This window comes from Lacerta agilis, chromosome 14 (assembly GCF_009819535.1).
Source record: "Lacerta agilis isolate rLacAgi1 chromosome 14, rLacAgi1.pri, whole genome shotgun sequence".
Taxonomy (NCBI): domain Eukaryota; kingdom Metazoa; phylum Chordata; class Lepidosauria; order Squamata; family Lacertidae; genus Lacerta; species Lacerta agilis.
Window position 1 is genome coordinate 18,855,469 of NC_046325.1, and position 20,526 is coordinate 18,875,994.

A 20,526-nucleotide genomic window follows, 5' to 3' on the forward strand; every position below is an offset into this window, starting at 1 on the left:
CAGAAAATACTTGAAGGCAGCCCTGTTTAGGGAAGTTTTTAATCTGTGACATTTTAATGTATTTTGGTGTTTGTTGGAAGCCGCCCAGAGTGGCTGGGGGGACCCGGCCAGATGGGCGGGGTACAAATAATAATAATAATAATAATAATAATAATAATAATAATAATAATAATAATAATACAATGGATGTTGCCCCAGAGCAGAACAAGACACTGTCACCTATATCTGAATGTAGCCTTCCATGGACAAAAGTGGAACAAGCACACAAAATGAGCAACCTCTTTCAAGTCACCTTCAGCTCGGGGGGGGGACGGGACGGGACGGGACGGGACGACACACAATTATCTGTTTCTAGCCTTAATTCACCATTGATTTCATTGTAAGTTGGTGTATACTTGTATTTTCATATGGGGAAAGGTAGGCATTGTCGGGGGTGGGTGCTTTGTGTCTCACACGATGTGTGTGTCTCCCCAGCCTACCATCTTACTTTGCCATTTCTCCTGCTGCCATATCCTGTAAAATAAAGCTAAAATTCTATCACAAACTCCAGTATTGTGTGCTCTCTGTTGCTTCCCACACCTGTCTTTCCCAATGTAAAGCAGGCCAACTCCCGAGGTTTTTTCTTTCACCTTGAGCAGGAATAGGGAGAGAAGGAGCCGGTACTTCTGTTTTGCAAAAGAAAGAAGACAACGATTCCCTTGAAAATGTACAAAGTTGTTTCCCTTGCCTGCATTAAACAGCTGAGATGAGAGGAAGGGCTTTCCAGGACAAAGCTTGCTACTTCCGAAGAGGTAGCACTTCTAATACAGGACCAGCCCACCCATGAGGCAAAATGAGGCGACCACCTCAGGTGGCAGGATCCACAGGAGGTAGTGCTCCCCACATCAAATGGGGGGGGCACCTTTTGCATGGTCATGTGCAGCCCCCTGGATCCCAGTGCGGCTCCTGGTAGTTTGGGCTGGCTTCATCCTCCCCAGGCTGGATACCTGGGGTCTCCGCCTACCTCGGTCAACCACCCAATCCCGCCTGGGGAGGCATTGCCAGGGGGTTGGCTGGGTAAGGGGAGGGACCACCCAGCCCACACAATAGAAGGTGTAGCTTACCTGGGAAGCGGCAGTCGGACTCCAGAGGCAAAATGAGGTGGCAGGCTCCACGGGAGGCAGCGATAAATTAAAACAGTTGCTGCCACCATTGCAGCCAGACAAGTACTGTACTCAAGGAGCCCCACTGATGCAGGAAAAGGCCTGGGGGTCCCTCAAAATTTGGAAGCTGGCAGTGGTTGTGCTGTTGCTTCTTTTAAAAAAGATGGGGGGGGGGGAATGGAGACTGACAGGAAGCTGCACATGGTCATTGCTCTCCTGCTATGGAATGCTATAAGAATGACAGCAAGAAAGAGGCTGGCGGCACCTTAAAAAGGAAAGAAATTGGTTGTGCATCAAGCCGTATGTTGAGCTGCAGATATGGTGGGAGTGGATACCAAACAGTGAGGTAAGAAGGGAATGAAATGCAGAAAAGTGCAGTCAGTGACAAGTATCTTATCAACACTGGCCTGTTAATGTAATTATCAGGATGTTGCTAAAGTTGCTCACTTGTTCCCAGTTCCTATATGGCCCTTGGGATCCTTTCCAACTAAGATTCTATGAAATAATCTGTCTATGAAACAGCATTACATTTTGCCCAGGGGCTCAATGCTGCTTTGGGGAACAGCGTACTGTCCCAAAGCCCAGATACACCAATTTTGTGGGTGTCCGGCACCTTCATGGGGAATTTTTGGGTGCTCAGGAACCCAGGGCCCCAGGGAGTTGGCACCTATGGGCTCCCAAATAAGCTGTGGGCCGCTACAAATCATTCTTAACAGAGAAGGAGATCTGTGACTGCCAGCTGCTTATGGCAAACTCTGCCGATCGTTTGTGACCTGCTCTGCCTCTGCCCTGCCATTTTGTGACTGTTAGGCCTCAATAATCCTCAAGGCTGGAAGCAAAAAGTTTCGAGAACAAGGCGCTTGATGAGCCATCTAAAAACTAAGGTGACATTCTCCCTTCGGCAACCATTTTTTAAAAGCAGGTGTATACACATTCTATTTTAAATTATTTAACAACATTCATATATACCACTCGGTTTAAGAAAACCTCTAAGCGGCAAACAAAATATTGAATGGAACACAGGCATCATTGTTAAAAACAGTTATGCAAAGGAGACTTTGAAATCACCAGTATAAACTACAGTGGAACCTTGGTTTTCAAACTTCTCTGTTGACAAACGTTTCGGAACTTGAATGCCGGAAGTAACTGCTTCGGTTTTTGAACACTTTTTGGAAGTCAAAAACGCTACACAGCTTCCGTTTTGAGTTTCCCTATTATATTGAGGCTTCCATATTGAGTTTTCAGTTTTCGAACATTTTGGAACTCGAACGGTCTTTCGGAACGCATTGCGTTTGAAAACCGAGGTTCCACTGTAAAAAGAAACGAAACACACCTAACTTCTACACGCCCAGCTTGGGCTGGCTTGCTTAAGAGCAGAATGTTTTGATCTGGCACCTGGGAAGCCACAGTCCAACTGAACTTTTGTCTCTCATCCTTTCTGGAGAAGTGAAAGTAAGCAAGGCGGCCCCAGAATGCCCAGCTTCTCGTGTTTGCTGCTCTCCTTGCAGGGTGCATGTAAGTTGCAGCCCCTCACCCGGAGGACCCTCGCTAGCTGGGGCAGCTCCTGGGGGCGAGGGTGACGGGGGAGGAAGGAGGGAGGGAGAGGCGGCTTCGCAAAGACCAGCAGGAGCCGGGAAGCGGGTGGGCGGGCAGGCGGCCTAGTCCTAGAAGCACTAGGTGAGGTTTCCTGTTTGAAACCCTGGAGAGTCTTTGCCAGCCACTGTAGACAGTACTGACATAGGTGGACCGATGGCATGATACAGCTTGCTTGGGGTCCCGGACAGCTGTTGTTGCAAAAGAAAAAATTATATAATAAATAAATACATTATATCACACACACTGAATCCTGTTTTGACCCTCAGTGGCAGGGAACATAGGAAGCTCCTTCTCCGAGCAAGGCTAAAGCTAAAAGGAAAGGAAAGAAACACCTGGTGTCCATGTGGAGAGTCCCTGCTGAAGGTGATGTGGTAGTATAGGTATAGGGAACTTCTTGGCCCTCCAAATGTTGTCAAATGATAACTCCTCTCAGCCCTGGTTATTAGCCATGCTTGCTAGGGTTGAATGGAGTTGTAGTTCGGCAACATGTGACAGGAGTGATAGATGATTGTTAGCATCAAGAGACAATGGAGTGTGCCTCCAGGGGTGAAGTCAAACCACTGTGTTAGCAGCACCAAAGTGACCTTCCCAGGTCACAAGCCTGGGTGGTGTATATGGAGGTCCAGGCTGCCCAGATGACAAGACTCCCCTCTTGGCCTTACTGTTGCGGTCCAAAGAAAACCAGAGCAATATGTTTGGCACCAGCTTAGCTCAGGAGTTGCCAGAAGAAGGAGTACAAGACACCATCCAACTGTCTAAGGGACTCCACTCCAGATTTGTGTAGGGTTTACTCCTTAGCCTTTTGTTATGTACTGAGTTGAATAGGATCCAAAATGCAGCAGTCTGATTGGTCCTAGAACAATAGGATTGAGATTGCAGCAGTCTGATTGGTCCCAGAACAATAGGATTGAGATTGCAGCAGTCTGTGTTTTATGTATTTTTTAGGTTTTGTATGTTTTCCTTTTCCTTTTAATTTTTGTAGTATGTATGTATAGCTTTCTGTAATTTGTATGTTTGTACTGTTTTTGTTTGTTTGTTAATTTTCTTGAAATACCAATAAATTCTTATTAAAAAAAAGAGATTGCAGTAGTCTGATTGGCCCGCAGGAGCCACCCAATCCAGCTCCAGGTGGAAGTGAATCCGCACTCCGATTGGCATACAGGAGTATCCCGGAATTAGCCAACCACGTGGGGCCCATTGTGTAAATAGTGTATATGAAGCAAACGTTTTGGGGAAACTGCATTCCTCACTACTATGAGCTGAATAAAGAGCATGAATTTCACACTTGACTCCGAGCATATTTCACCTTTGCTGAAGATGTCCCACAAGGGAGTGGAGGTTTAGGGTCAGAGTTTTTTCCTTCTACTAGATGGGCTGTCTTCCCATCTGCCCTTCACTTTCCTCTACAGCATGTGCAGAAACCGCCTTCTACTCTCTTAGACCCAGCATTGGTCTCATTGGCTCAATCTGCTGGAACTTGTCTTCGCACGCAGGAGAAATCCCTTTACTCAATGCGGGTTTGAGACCCATTAGCTACCCTCACCTCATTTAGTCGACCAGTCAAAGTCTTTCCCAGGGCGTGGCCGCTATTGCCTGCTGACAGCTTCTCGGCTCTTGTTATGTGAATTGCCCTGAGACCTCCTGGTATAGGGTATATTAATATTAATAATAATAATAATAGCCACAGGTGAGAGCTGAGTGCAGGCTGGTGACCAAAGGTGGACAAGCCACCCCAGCAAGAGCATGAAGTGTCCCACACCAGAGGTACTCCCCCTCTCCTAACACCCCATACACCACAGTAGATGGTTACTTTTAAGAGAAGTCAAAAGCGCATCCTACATTCAGATTTGAACTAGTCCTCAAACTCCTCTAACCAGCCTGTTTTTTTTGCCAAAGGGCTTTGGGAATCCCTTTTTTGCATAACTACAGTTTGCAGGAATCTTAGAAGTTAAAACTGGCTTAAGATGGCTTTAGCCTGTGATGGAGGTCTTGTCTAATTACAGTCTAACTGTATCTCTTTGTCCTTTTCAGGGGCAGCCGTGATAATCCAAGTCCCTTCAACCCCAGTCCAGGCCGGGCCACGCTCTAATGCATACATGCCTTGCTACTTCACTTTAGACCCTCCCAGGACCATAAATGCTAGTATCCTGAAAGTGAGATGGTCGTTGAAAGGAAGAACTGTTATATGGTTTGATAAAAACATCATCACATATAGACCGAGGGGAGCATCTTTTGATGTGTATGCGGTTCGAAGGGGCAACGCCACCATCCAACTCACAGATGTAAGGGGTGACGATGCCGGGGAGTATACGTGTTGTGTTAACCATCCTCCTGACACTGCTGAAGGGAAGGTGGCATTGAAATTAGAAGGTAAGGGAGCAAGGCGGCGGGCGGAAAACGTTTTTTAAAGCACTAAATATATTTCACATGAAAGTACTTGATATAAAATACCATTTTAAATGGCACATCCTTTGAAGCGCTTCATGTTAACTCCAGGCTAAACAGACTTGACAGAGCCCTAGTTTGATGATGATGATGATGATGGTGATGATGCTAATAATAATACACTGGGGAACAATTTTTCTTTCATTTTCTGTTGCATGAGATTTTTCAACTGTTCTTATATGTTCTTTCAATCCTGATTTCAAATCTGAAGTTGGTTTTGTTCTGTAAACTCTAGGTTTTTTTTGCAATTCATGTTTTTCCACTTTTCACCATAATCTTTGTTTTTCACAGTTACAGGTAGGTAGCCGTGTTGGTCTGCCGTAGTCAAAACAAAATCTCTCTATATATAAATGTAAAAGGTGGATATTTGTGACCGATCACCTTTCTCCGTAACTGCTTGACCAATTCTGTTGAAATTTGGACACAACGTTCCATGGCCATATGGGAGTGTTTGTGCATACTTACATTGTACAGATAGCACACCTTTCACCATTAAAAATGTGATTTTATGCAAAACAATATAGCGCCCTACAGTGGACGTCAAAACCACAGACGTCATCTCATTTCACCACCACAGCTCACCCGCCCCACCCCCTCCTCCTCCTACAAACCACTGTAGTCGACGCCCCCACCGCCTCCAGCCTACACCGCCTCCTCCAGAGCCAGGCCAGGTGTAAAAGTCGACTCCGTTGACTCCGCCACCACCTCGAGAGCCAGGCCGGCCACCTCAGCCGCCGCCTCAAGAGCAAGGCCGGCCGCAAAAGCTGCCTCTGCCAACTCCGCCGCCGCCTCAAGAGGCACCCCAGCCCCAAATCCCGCCTCTGACGCCTTCGCCCCCACCTCGAAAGCCAGGCCGGGCCCAAAACTCGCCTCCGACACCGAGACAGGCCACATGCAGAACCTACCACCTCAGACGGTACGAGAGGTAGGCCAGGCCCTGCACCTGACGACAACAACTCCCAAAAACACCATGACACACGGGCCGAACCCCACATCCCCTGCCGGACCTCACCTCTCCTCACCTCCCACCACCCAAAGACACCCCCACCCCCACCACCATTTCTATTGCACACAGAAATTTCAGGGTAAGACGGAAGATGTCAGACGCGTCCTCCACAACTTCCCACCATACAAACCTCCCCAGTAACCCCCCACCCACATACAAACCTCCCCAGTACCCCCCCACCCACATACATAAGTCCACAGTACCCTGACCGCCTCCATCTTACACTCACCCTCCAGCATCACCCATTCTCCAAAACTATGCACCATCCCGCCTTGTCACAATACCCTCTATACCTAACAAACCCCTACTTTTATTCTGCAACAGCCACAGCAATGCATGGCTGGGTGCCGCTAGTAAAAAATAAAAAAGATCCTTCCAGTAGCACATTAGAGACCAACTAAGTATGTTCTTGGTATGAGCTTTCGTATCTGAAGAAGTGTGCATGCACACTTATATAGCACTGAACATGATATGTATTATCTATGTACAGTTGGAGGTATGAAAAAAATATATTCCCTGGGGATACACAGTATCTACAAGCTGTTGTTATTCAGCTAAGAATTTGCGCTTGTAGCTCTTGCGTTTGTAGTCTTGCACAGGGGATTCTCGTTTGATGGTCCAACAGTAGTCTGACAAGGAAGGAGGAATTCTGGATTTGATACTGAGATGGATTTAAAAGAATTAATTTGGCGTTTGAAAAGCGACATAGGAGACATGAAAATAGATGACTTGGTGAAACAGTTCGTGAAGGTAAATGTTTTCAACATACAGTTGCAGCTTTTCCCGCTTTGTCTTTTGAGAAGATCAAAGCAGGTATATTCGATGAACCTCAAATATGTGACCTTGTTCCAAATGAGGAATTTTCAGAAAGATGAATTGCAAAGAGAAGAAAGTGTGGCAGTTTTTCGTGGCAGTTATCGAAAACTTCCTTGGCAACAAAAAAGCAGACAACCATGAGGTTGTGGTTGAAAAAATGTTGTTGGCTTTCCACAATCTTGGGTGTGATATGAGTGTGAAGCTTCATTTCCTGAACAGTCACCTATATCAATTCCCCGAAAATCTTGGGGCAGTCGGTGATGAACAGGGAGAGCGCTTCCATCAAGACCTGAAGACAATGGAAGAGCGTTATCAAGGGCGATGGGACAAAAATATGATGGCAGACTACTGTTGGACCATCAAACAAGAATCCCTTGTGCCAGTCCACAAAAGCAAGAGCTACAAGCACAAATTCTTACCTGAATAACAACAGCTTGTAGATACTGTGTATCCCAAGGGAATACATTTTTTGCATACCTCCGACTGTACATAGATATACATGTCATTTTCAATGCTATACATCAGGCATGTCCAAGAGGTAGGTTGGGATCTGCTGGTAGATCACAGGGTACTCCTGGTAGATCCTGGTCAATTTCTGGACCCTCAGCAATCCTTTTAAAAAAAATGTATTTATTTATTTTTTAAAAAAAGCCCTACAACTTTGCCTTTCCAAAAAAAGCTCAACAACTTCTTTGGCTTCCCCAAAAAAAGGGTAGATCACTGCCAGCTGTTTTTTTATACTGTGAGTAGATCACAGTCTATTGGGAGTTGGACATGCCTGCTATACATGTCATGTTCAATGCTATATAAGTCACTTACATTTATACTCATATTATACTACTTTGGCTATGTGTTTAACAAAATATTGAATTCTTGCATTGTAAAAAACAAAGATTATGGTGAAAAGTGAAAAACATGAATTGCAAAAACACTAGAGCTTACAGAACAAAACCAACTTCAGATACAAAACCAGCACGTCAAAATTAGGTTAGAACAAATGCAGGCGTCAATGCAACAAAAAAATTGTTCCCCAGTTTATTTATAGCCTCACCACAAATAGATAAAAGGAAAGAGGAGGGAGGCAAGAAACAAGGGAAATTGCCGAGGAGTTTCTTTGAATTGATAGGTAATTTAGATTTACAAGACGCATGGAGGAATAGACATCCTACACAGAGACAGTTTACTTTCTTCTCCCATCCAAGTGATTCTGAAAGCAGAATAGATGCGATATGGGTAACTAGAGATCTATTAATGAGGTGTGAGAAGGTAGAGATATTACCTAAGACCCTATCTGACCACAACCCAGTATACATGGAAATATCAGGGAAAGCAGGAGGAGCTAGGAGGTGGAAATTAAATGAAATGTTGTTGAATGATGAGATCGTAGTCCAAAAAGCAGGAAAGGTTCTAGCAGATTATTTCGAATTGAACTGTAATAAAGGAGTTGACATAAATACTGTCTGGGACGCAGGGAAAGCTGTAATCAGGGGCTTTTTTATAAGCCAAAATATCTGGAAAAAAAGACAAAAAGCGAAAACAATGGAAGACTTATTAAAAGAAATAAGACACAATGAACTACACTTAACGAGAGCCAGGAAAGAGGAAAAAGAAGAACTAGTAAGGAATATTAAACTATTACAGACGCAGGTTTCAACTATACTAGACAAAGAGATAGAAAACAAAATAAGATATCTTAAACAGAGAAGCTTTGAATTTTCAAATAAGACGGGAAAGTACCTGGCATGGCATTTAAAGAAAAAGCAAAAAGAAAGACTAATAGATAGATTAATAGAGCAAGGAGAACTGATTACAGACCCGGAAAAAATAACAAACTCTTTTGTGGAGTTCTACAAAGAGCTATACAAAGAAGGGGACACAAATCGAACAGAAATAGAAAATTACATAAAGGGAACTAATTTATGGAGCATAGAGGAAAATGAAAGAGTAAATATAAGCAAACCAATTACAACCTTAGAATTAAAAGAGGCGATTAAACGGTCAAAACCAGGCAAGTCACCAGGGGTAGACGGTCTTCCAGCTCTATTTTATAAAAAGTTTGAAAAGATATTAAACGAACCATTGAAACTGGTCATGAATGGAATCTATGACAAAGGGGCTATCCCAAAATCATGGGAAGAAGCACTTATAGCAGTCATCCCTAAGCAAGGAGCAGATAACAATCAGGTCAGGAATTTTAGACCAATCTCTCTTTTAAATAATGATTATAAGCTATTCACCGGAATCATGGCAAATCGGTTAAAGAAAATATTGGGGGATAAGATGAACAGAGATCAGACCGGTTTCTTACCAAATAGACATATGTACAACAATATGAGAAGTGTCATTGATGTCATGGAATTTCTGAGCGCAAAGAAAGAGAAAAAAGCGGCATTCCTATTATTAGATGCGGAGAAAGCTTTTGATAGAGTGGAATGGCCTTTTATCAAAAGTGCAGTAGATCTATTAGGGTTTGGTAAAAATTTCTCCAATGTAGTGGATGCAATATACAGAAATCAAAGAGCTAAACTTATAATAAATAATGAAATTACTGGAGAAATAAGGATACGAAGAGGCACCAGACAGGGTTGTCCTTTATCCCCGTTACTTTTCATATTAAGTTTGGAGTTTTTATTGGAAAACATAAGAAAGGATGACAAAATTAAAGGTATTAGGAACGGGAGGGATGTACATAAAATAAGAGCCTTTGCGGATGACATCATGATCATGGTAGAAGAACCAACAGAAAGTATTAAACAAAGCATAAAGAAAGTGGAGGAATACGGAAACCTGGCTGGACTTAGACTGAACAAGAACAAAACGAACATTTTGACTAAGAACCTGAATAAGGAGGAAATGGAGGGATTGCAAAAAGAGGTAGGCTTGAAAGTGATAAATAAAACAAAATATCTGGGTATATGGATCACGAATAACACAAATAATCTAGTCAAAGACAATTATATCAAAACCTGGAAGGAAATAAAAAAAGATCTAGATAAATGGAGCAGACTTAATTTATCCCTGTTAGGTAAAATTGCATCCATAAAGATGACCATCCTCCCTAAAATGTTGTTCCTTTTCCAAATGATCCCAGTACTAGGAACATGCTCAACCATTTTTAAAGAATGGAAGAAAGATCTGACCAAATCTATATGGAATCATAAACCGGCAAGAATCAAATATAAGCTCCTGATTGATGCCAAAGATAGAGGTGGTCTGGCGTTGCCGGATTTACAATTATACCATGAGGCGGCAGGCTTTTTGTGGTTAAAAGATTGGATAACACTAGATAACCACGAACTGCTAGATCTGGAAGGATCCGAAAATAAATTTGGTTGGCACGCGTATTTAGCAGAAGATAAAGTTAGAGCCCACAAAGGTTTTAATAATCATGTAATTAAAAAGTCTTTATTGAAAATCTGGGAAAGACATAAAAGATTATTAGAACCCAAAACACCTAAATGGATATCCCCAATTGAAATAATCACTAATGAAGAGATACCCAGTCAGGACAGAGTGTTTTTTATGTATGCCACAACAGCAGCGAGAATTTTATTGGCAAGAACATGGAAAGGCGAAGAGATACCAACGGTGGAAGAATGGCAGATGAAGATGATGGAATATATGGAACTCGCAGAACTGACCGCCAGAATCCGGGACCAGAGGGAGGAGAAGGTGCCACGAGATTGGAAGAAATTTAAAGACTATTTGGTTAAATCAGTAAAATTGAATATTTGAGCAGAATTAAATAGAATAGCGGCTTTAGCAGGTATATGTTAGATAAAATTGTCAGTAAGATATTTTTGTGTGAAAGATTTAATTGTTAGAAAATATGTTAAGATTTGGTGTTTAAGTTAAGATATGATTAAGTAAAGTAAAGCACATTAAAAATTGAGCAAATGTGAACAGAATAAGATACAAAGCTACCTAGAAGGTATATATGATTTTGAAGACAGTGGAGGGAATGGGGGAAGTCCCCCGAAACAGAGAAGATAGTAACAAGAAAAATAAGAGGATAAGTGTTAGTTTAAAGGTTTGTATATGTCTCTTTTTACTGTAATTGTTTGATTGTGTTTTTGTGTTGTGTTTATGCATTGTATTTTTGTATTGCTAATGTTGTTGTTTATGTTATGTTTTTCATTTGTCTTAATAGAAAATAATAAAATCTTATAAAAAAAATGAAATAATCACAATTAAAAAAATAAATTCAAAAGGACATTGGGGCACATACAAAGAACTAACAGAACAGCGGGATGGAAACTTGAAGATAAAAGAATATAACGACATCAAACACCTCTTAACTGGATGGATACAATACCACCAAATAAATAGTAAATTTAATAAGGACAAGATGCAAAAAGGATTCTTAAATGAACCTTCCTTATTAGAAAAACACCTCTTGCAGAATAGATGTAAACTAATATCTAATATGTATAATGTATTACTGGAGTGGGAAGTCAAAGATGAGATGGTCAAGGAAACCATGATCAAGTGGGCAAAAGATCTAGGGAAGACAATCGAACTTGAAAAATGGGAAGGGCTGTGGAAAGAATCGTGGAAATTTACGGCGGCACAAGGGATCAGGGAAAACCTAATCAAGATGTTCTACAGGTGGTACATGACGCCAAGTAAAATACATAGAATATATAAAGGAAAGAGCAACTCTTGTTGGAAGTGCCAAAAGGAAGTGGGGACCTTTATACATATGTGGTGGCACTGCGAGGTGATTCAAAATTTTTGGACCCAGGTCTTAGAGGAAATTAAAAAAATGATGAAATACAATATAAAGAAAAACCCCGAAGCACTTCTATTGGGAATTCTGAATGGAGAAATAAATAAACAGGATGTAAAACTTTTTCATTATGCCACTGCCGCGGCCAGAACTTTAATAGCTCAATATTGGAAAAAGAAAGATCTGCCGGGAATTAAAGAATGGCAAGAAAAATTATTCAACTATATTGATCTGGCTAAATTAACAGATAAAATTAGAGGACACAATGATCAAAAATTCCAACAAGACTGGGGAAAATTTGGAGAATACATCAAAAAGCAATGCCCCACTGTGAAATGCTGGCTCCATTTTTAGACATTCTGTATCGGGATTAAAAGGAAAAGTGTTAATGGAATGGTGAAGAAATGGAAGATTACAATGAATATTAGTGTAGTATAAAGAAGTGTTAAATGGAATCTGGGAGGAGGACAAGTGGAAGTCACAAGGGAGAAGGATAGAATAATAACTGAATAGACGAATGGATAGAAGGAATAAAGGGAGATATGTGTAATAGGCGTAAAGGATCAGATAATAAAGTGACTGATATGATTAATGTATTCGGAATAGGATGTCATGAATTAGAGAGGTATCTTATTATTTTCCTTTTTTTCTTTTTTTAGTAATGATATATGGATTAGGTCATGACATGTATAACGAGGCTTTTATCTAAGCAAAGAGCCATATGCAGGCTTTTTAACTTAAATTTTCTTTTCTGTATATGGCTTGTGTATTTCGAGACGATGTTATTATTTGGATTCATTCTTTCTGTATTAAATAATAAAGTTTAAAAATTTAAAAAAAAAAAAATATTTATAGCCTACCCGTCTGGCTGGGTTTCCCCAGCCACTCTGGGCGGCTTCCAACAGATGGTGGTGACTAACATAAAGGCCACCTTAATGAGTTCGTGGGCAAGGTGAGATTTGATCTGCAGATTCCGAGTGCATGCTTTGAACCATGACTTCTGCAACAGCTTCCTTGTACTGAGAGTTTCTTTCTATTGTGGAAGGGAGGAGGGAAGTCACATCACATCCATGCCATACATTTTGAGCACCTTTAACACGTGTGGCTTCCTGTGAAGAATCCTGGGAACTGCAGCTTGCTGCTCACAGATCTACAGTTCCCAGCACCCTTTCAGCTGCCCAAGGAGATGCTCTCCTAACTCTCCTCTCTCCCTCCAGCTCTCCCACGCCTAACACTCGGCCCCACAGAAGTGGTGCTGGGCAAACCAAGCAACTTGACATGTGCAGCATCCGACTATTACCCTGCCCGTCTCTCTGTGAAGTGGCTGCGAGGCAGTGAGACTCTGAAAGTTGACTCGCCCGCTGGCAAGCCTGGGTCCAACTACCTCTTCTATGCAGAGAGTGTCCTGGAGTTCACGCCACAGATCTCCGACGCTGGTGTTACTTTCTCGTGCCTCATCCAACACCAAGCAGCAAAAGACCCAATCAGTCAAGATTTTGAGCTGGTTGTGGTAGGTAAGTGGGAGCCTTTCCTGTGCGACCCTGGGTCCCCTCGCCCCCCTGCCCATGCTAATTACCAGGCCTTTTTTTGAGCCGGAACTCAGTTCCAGCACCTCTCAGGTGGGCGCCATTGCCATTGTTGAGAGAACACGGGAGCTGCTCTTGATGAGTTCTGGCACCACATTTTCCAGAAAAAAAGGCGTTACGAACCACTTCCTCTTCTTAGTGAGACCCAGTTGTGGCTCTCTAGCCTGTTCTGCCTCTGCGTATTTTCCCCTCAAAACTCTATAGCTTTTTGCTCTAACCAGGTTGTGTCTCCTCCATAATATAGAAACAATCAAGAATAATTCTCTGTACTTACTTTTACTTTAATTCCCTCAGGGCAGTAGTTGTATAAGTTGTCATGTTAATTCTTCAATAAATACTTTAAGTAGAACTAGAATGGGTGAGGGGTTTATTCACACGTGAGAATTCACCAACAGATGAGCTGAACTGAGAAAGAAGATTCAGGAAGACTTTCTGGGTGACTCCGCTGAATGAAAACGAAACCCCAAACGATTAGCATAGTGCACTGATGTGCCATACATTTAAAGCACATATAATGGATATTGCTTCCTCTGAAGAATCCTGGGAACTGTAGCTTGCTGCTCACAGAGCTACAGTTCCCAGCACCCTTTAACAAAGCACACTTAAGCTGCCCAAGGAGATGCTCTCCTAACTCACCTCTCTGTCTCCAGCTCCCCCACGCCTAACACTCGGCCTCACAGACGTAGAGATGGGCGAACCAAGCAACTTGATGTGCGCAGCTTCTGACTTTTACCCTGGCAATGTCTCTGTGAAGTGGCTGCGAGGCAGTGAGACTCTGAAAGTTGACTCGCCGCCTGTCCAGCCTGGGCCAAATGGTCTCTTCTATGCAGAGAGTGTCCTGGAGTTCACGCCACAAATCTCTGACGCTGGTGTTACCTTCTCGTGCCTCATCCAACACCAAGCGGTGAAACACCCAATCAGTCAAGATTTTGAGCTCAAGGTGCACGGTAAGTGGGAGCCTTTCTTGTGCAACCCGGAGTCCTGAAATGCCCTTGCTAAGCACAGTTCCCCCTCTTAGTGAGACCCAGTTCTGACTCGCACTCTCTACTTTGCTCTGCCTCTGCTTATTTTCCTCATCAAAACTCTGTATCCCTTTCCTCTAACCAGTAGTGTCTGCTCCATGATAAAGAAACCTGCAAGAACGTATCTGCTGAGCTGGGTGAAGGCCCACCCAGTCGAATTTGCTTCCACACTAAGGCCCTTCATGATTGCTAAGGCACCGCTTTCCTGCAAATCAGCTGGAAGTCGCATTAAAATGGTGGCTTCACACAGTACAGTACTTAACTTGGCGCTATAATTAGCAAAAAGGCTTAATTTACCCCATGTTCAGAGATGGGGAGCCTGTGACCTTCCAGGTGTGGGTGGGCTCCAGCTCCCATCAGACCTAGCCAGGAAAGCCAATGGTCAGGATGCTGGGAGTTGTAGTCAAAGGACATTTCAGAGCCACAATTTCCCCGTCCTTGACTCACAGGACCTGTAGCGAGCTCCGTCGGGCACCTCCATTTACCTCTTCCCCCCAGGCTGTGATGGACTAGAATGGCATTTTTACTCCATTTAAAGGGAGATAGGTCTGACTACAAATACAGTCGTACCTTGGAAGTCGAATGGAATCCGTCCTGGAAGTGCATTCGACTTCCAAAACGTTTGGAAACCAAAGAGCGGCTTCTGATTGGCTGCCGGAAGCTCCTGCAGCCAATCGGAAGCCGTGGAAGCCCTGTCGGACATTCAGGATCCAAAGAGCGTTCACGACCCGGAACAGTCACTTCTGGGTTTGCGGCATTCAGGAGACAAAACGTCCAAGTACCCAGCATTCAGGATCCAAGCTACAACCGTATGCAGTTAAAGGGCTGCATGTCAGTAATGTTGTTCTGAACAAGAGGCAATAAATTGGGGCAGAAGCTGCAAGGGGAAGCTGCTAATGAAAGGCTGTAGTAGCCCTGAAAAGCCTTAATACTGTAGTTATTTGCCAGTTCACACTGGACAGACTGGTGCTGCTGTGGTGCTTCTAAAGTGTTAAAAAGCGCAAAAAGTGTGAGGATGCCAATTTGAGACTAAGCACTTGGCATGGAAGCAACACAGCATTCTGCCTCTAAAGATCACCAGTCAGAAGCCTCCAAGTGGTCGCAAGCAGGGCACAATAAATCAACTCTTACCCCACTTTTTTTAACGGATCATCTCCTTGTAAATTGGAAGAGTGGGCTCTAGTCCTGTAATGTTCCTACAGTTAAGGGACAGAGTCCGTAACAGGATACATACTCCAATTCCTTCTTTGCCCCATTCTTCTCTTGGGGTCAAACTGAAGGAGCGTCTTCACTCCCATCGTTCTGCCTGGACACTGAGGTCCTCCTCTGAGTGTCTTCTGGCACTTGTTGTTGTTGTTGTTGTTGTTGTTGTTGTTGTTGTTGTTGTTGTTGTTGTTGTTGTTGTTGTTATACACCCTAATTGGGTATCTTGGTGCCTTTTTCCCTTAAGTCAAAACTGCTGTGGAGTGCAACTCTTAATTTGACTGGGGGGAAATGATGGCATGGGAGGGGAGAATTAACCTTTCCCCCGAATGCCTTCTCAAGGCAAACTGCAGCTATGCAATAGTGACTTTTTGTTGGTCTCAGGATATAGTTGGACTCGCACTATTTGTCTATCTAGTACATTATTGTCCATGCTGCCTGGCAGCAGCTGTCTGGGTTTCAGGAGGCAGTTTTTCCCAGCCCTACCTGGAGACACCAGAGATTGAACCTGGGACCTTCTGCATGCAAAGCAAATGCTCTGGTGCTGAGCTGCTCTCGTGTGATGCATTTCATACAACTGTGGCCTTTAGAGACTGTTAGGTGGGTTGCCTTTATAATCTGCAATGTCTCCCTCTAGTGGCCGTCCCCAAACTTGCAGGACCTCAACATCTCTTTCTTCTCCTTGCAGCTCGCCCAGAACTTCATATGGTCACCAGGCCACCAGGGAAGACGTTCTTGGTAGCTGAGTGCCTAGTATGTGGGTTTTACCCACAAAACATTAAAGTGCAGTGGCTGCAAAATGGGAAGCGGATACAAGAGAGAATATACGAGTCAGAACTTGTACATAATCCTAATGGGACATTCTCAACTGGAAGTGTCTTCTTCCCAAAGCAGGGCCTTTTTGCAGTCAATTATACCTGCCAGGTACAACATGAAGCACTGGAGGCACCACTGAAGGAGATGATCCCATGGGAGCCAGAAGGTGAGGGTGATGGAATTTCCCACCCCTCATCCCCAGAATGTAGTACCAAATCACATGGGCCAAAACTTAAACCTGAATCTCCAACTGACTTTCCTCCAGCTCCAGGATACTTTGGATCACCGATGACCTGGCTGCTAGGATCTGTGGGACATCTTGTGGGACTTGGCATTGGAGTTGGAGTGACGTTGATATACCTAAGACGCAGAGGTGAGTTGGGCTGCTGGAAGTGGTGGCAGAAAGGGCAGCAGAATCCATGGGGAGGCAAAGCTGCAATGCTTGGTCACAGGACTGCAGATTGCAGATTGGAGGAGCCTGATTATTGTGTTCTCTCTCTCACTTAGCAGCCAAGTACGACCAAGCTGCGCCGAATGACCAAACCCTCCTGAAGAAGATGTCGAAAGTCAGGAGGGAAAAGCCAGATGATGTCTTGGCTATCTAACAGTCCACGGAATGACATTTTGGCACAGGGTTGTTCCAGGCAATGCAATATTCTTGCATTTCATTATTTATTTCCTAGAAAAGGCATTTCCAGTATGATAATTGCAGGAGGATTCATTTTAAAGTTAAGGGCAATTTAAATCATTTAAAACCAACATTCCGTTCTGAAACTATATACATATAGTAGAGCTCTGCACTCTTTGGGAATTCTCAGAAACCAAAGAATATTGAGGTTTTAAAATGGGTATTATAATTTGTTAGTTTCAGGGCTGTTCCTCTGCTGACCCAGGGCACCGAATGAGTGCAAAAAACACCTGATCTAGTCTGACCTTCACACTAATGACCAGTTGTGTTGTGACATACAAAATAGTGCCTAGGTTCGAGAGTTGGGCTACTGTTTAATTAAGGTTAATAAACCCATCATGTCAGGGGGGAGGCTGGGGGAACAAGAAGTTGCATCTCCTTTCCTCCCCGTTCTGACTGCAGATCGAGAGCAAGAGGGTTCAATCCTGCCTGGTCCTGCTTTATCAACACATCTCCCATTCTGTCACCTCCTCTTTCCCCATCTTTGCCCACTCCGTCCCAGTTTGTGCATGATATGTTTTGTTTTCTCCTTTAGTTTTTCACATTATACCCTGCATTATCTGTATGGCTATACTTTAGTTTCACCTGTACCAAGTTACGTTTCTTGTTTTTTTGTGTTCTGAATTTTGTATGGAAAACAATTTTCAATAAAGTGTTTTTTCTAAAAGAAAAAAAAATCCCAAATGTGTAGTAATTCAAATGTAGGAGAAAAGAATTGACAACAGTGCCTGACGTTGGGCAAAGGTTTCCTGCAATACAGAGGGTTGGACTAGATGGCCCTTGGGGTCCTTTCCAACTCTTCAATTCTACAATTCTATGAAATTATCAGTCCTTGAAACAGCATTAAATTATGCCCAGTAGGTCAAGATTTGCCGAAAGAAAAGAGGACATTATTTATGCTACCACAGCGGCGAGAATTCTGATAGCACAAAAATGGAAGACTGGAGAAGTACCAACTAAAGAACAATGGCAAGAGATATTGATGAATTATGCAGAACTGGCAAAGCTGATGGAGAGAATTTGAGAAAAGGACAACAGTGATTTTGAAAAAGAGTGGGAACCATTTATAAGATATTTGCAGAAACAAAGGAAGCATATTGACTTGATGGCAGGATTTAAATAAATACTCACATTTTTCTTAAAAAGAGAACATTTAAAATAACAAAAAAAATGATATAGGGATTTTTAAGAAATAGCAATATGTAATAAGGGAGAAACAAACCAGAAGTGGAAGCTTAGGGAAGCCTGGGAGGGAAGGGAAGAGGGGATACAACATAAATGTTATCGATATGAAATATATGTAATGATAAGAAAAAGAAAAGTGAATAAAAATTTAATTCAAAAAAATTATGCCCAGGGACTCAGTGCTCCTTTGGGGAACAGCGCACACTCCAAATGCCCACATGCACCAAAATTTGTGGGTGTCTGGCCCCTTCATGGGGAATTTTTGGGTGCTCGGGCACCCAGGGCCCTAGGGAGTTGGCACCTATGGGCTCCCAAATAAGCTTTGGGCTGCTACAAATCATTCTTAACAGAGAAGGAGATCTGTGACTGCCAGCTGCTTATGGCAAACTCTGCCTCTAGTTTGTGACCTGCTCTGCCTCTGCCCTGCCATTTTGTGACTGTTAGGCCTCAATAATCCTCAAGGCCGGAAGCAAAAAGTTTCGAGAACAAGGCGCTTGATGAGCCATCTAAAAACTAAGCTGACATTCTCCCCATGGCAACCATTTTTTAAAAGCAGGTGTATACACATTCTATTTTAAATTATTTAACAACATTCGTATATACCACTCGGTGTGAAGAAAACCTCTAAGCGGCTCACAAAAATATCAAATGGAGTATTGTTAAGAACATTATTTAAATACATGCAAAGGAGACTTTGAAATCACCAGTATAAACTGCAGTAGAACCTTGGTTTTCAAACATCTCCATTGACGAACGTTTCGGAACTCGAATGCCGGAAGTAACTGCTTCGGTTTTCGAACACTTTCCAGAAGTCAAACATGCTGCGCGGCTTCCGTTTTGAGTTTCCCTATTGTATTGAATTTTTGGTTTTTGAACATTTTGGAACTCGAACGGTCTTTCAGAACGTACTGCATTCGAAAACCGAGGTTCCACTGTAAAAAGAAACGAAACCCACCTAACTTCTACACGCCCAGCTTGGACTGGCTTGCTTAAAAGCAGAATGTTTTGATCTGGCACCTGGGAAGCCACAGTTCAACTGAACTCTTGTCTCTCAGGTGCACATTGCGCTCACATCCTTACTGGAGAAATGAAAGTAAGCAAGGCGGCCCCAGAATGCCCAGCTTCTCATGTTTGCTGCTGTCCTTGCAGGGTGCATGTAAGTCGCAGCCCCTCACCCGGAGGACCCTCGCTAGCTGGGGTGGCTCCTGGGGGCGAGGGTGATGGGGGAGGAGGGAGGGAGGGAGAGGCGGCTTCGCAAAGACCAGCAGGAGCCGGGAAGCGGGTGGGCCAGCAGGCGGCCTAGTCCTAGAAGAACATGGAGGATGTTTCCTGTCTGAAACCTGGAGAGTCTTTGCCAGCCACTGTAGACAGTACTGACACAGGCGGATGGACGGTCTGATTCAGTATAAGGCACTTCCTGTGTTCCTAAGAAACTTCTTTTTCCTTCAACAGCAGGTTGGAGTGGGGCGCAAGACTCCCCTCTTGGCCTTACTGTTGCGGTCCAAAGCAAACCAGAGCAATATGTTTGGCACCAACTTGGCTCAGGAGTTGCCAGGAGGAGGAATACAAGGCACCATCCAACTGTCTAAGGGACTCCACTCCAGATTTGTGTAGGGTTTACTCTTTAGCCTTTGCTGAAGATGTCCCACAAGGGAGTGGAGGTTTAGGGTCAGAGTTTTTTCCTTCTACTAGATGGGCTGTCTTCCCATCTGCCCTTCACTTTCCTCTACAGCATGTGCAGAAACCGCCTTCTACTCTCTTAGACCCAGCATTGGTCTCATTGGCTCAATCTGCTGGAACTTGTCTTCACACGCAGGAGAAATCCCTTTACTCAATGCGGGTTTGAGACCCAGTAGCTACCCTCACCTCATTTAGCCGACCAGTCAAAGCCTTTTCCAGGGCGTGGCCTCTATCGACTGCTGACAGCTTCTCGGATCTTGTTATGTGAATTGCCCCGAGACCTCCTGATATAGGGTATATTATTATTATTATTAGCCACAGGTGAGAGCTGAGTGCAGGCTGGTGACCAAAGGTGGACAAGCCACCCCAGAAAGAGCATGAAGTGTCCCACACCAGAGGTACTCCCCCTCTCCTAACACCCCATACACCACAGTAGATGGTTACTTTTATTGAGAAGTCAAAAGCGCATCCGACATTCAGATTTGAACTAGTCCTCAAACTCCTCTAACCAGCCGGGTTTTTTTTTGCCAAAGGGCTTCAGGAATCCCTTTTTTGCATAACTACAGTTTGCAGGAATCTTAGAAGTTAAAACTGGCTTAAGATGGCTTTAGC

General features: G+C 43.6%; 1 protein-coding gene across 1 annotated transcript in view; it reads left to right on the forward strand.

Annotated features, from left to right (window-relative positions):
• Window positions 1-11,431: 11,431 nt before the first annotated feature.
• The window catches only part of LOC117057547 (hemicentin-1-like), a 29,016-nt gene continuing 19,921 nt past the window's right edge, over window positions 11,432-20,526 (forward strand). The window contains exons 1-7 of the mRNA XM_033168397.1: window positions 11,432-11,630; window positions 12,952-13,248; window positions 13,971-14,267; window positions 16,234-16,527; window positions 16,627-16,734; window positions 16,869-16,927; window positions 19,384-19,390. Of these exons, the coding sequence (XP_033024288.1) occupies window positions 11,432-11,630; window positions 12,952-13,248; window positions 13,971-14,267; window positions 16,234-16,527; window positions 16,627-16,734; window positions 16,869-16,927; window positions 19,384-19,390 (1,261 nt within the window). The remainder of the gene's footprint in view (window positions 11,631-12,951; window positions 13,249-13,970; window positions 14,268-16,233; window positions 16,528-16,626; window positions 16,735-16,868; window positions 16,928-19,383; window positions 19,391-20,526) is intronic.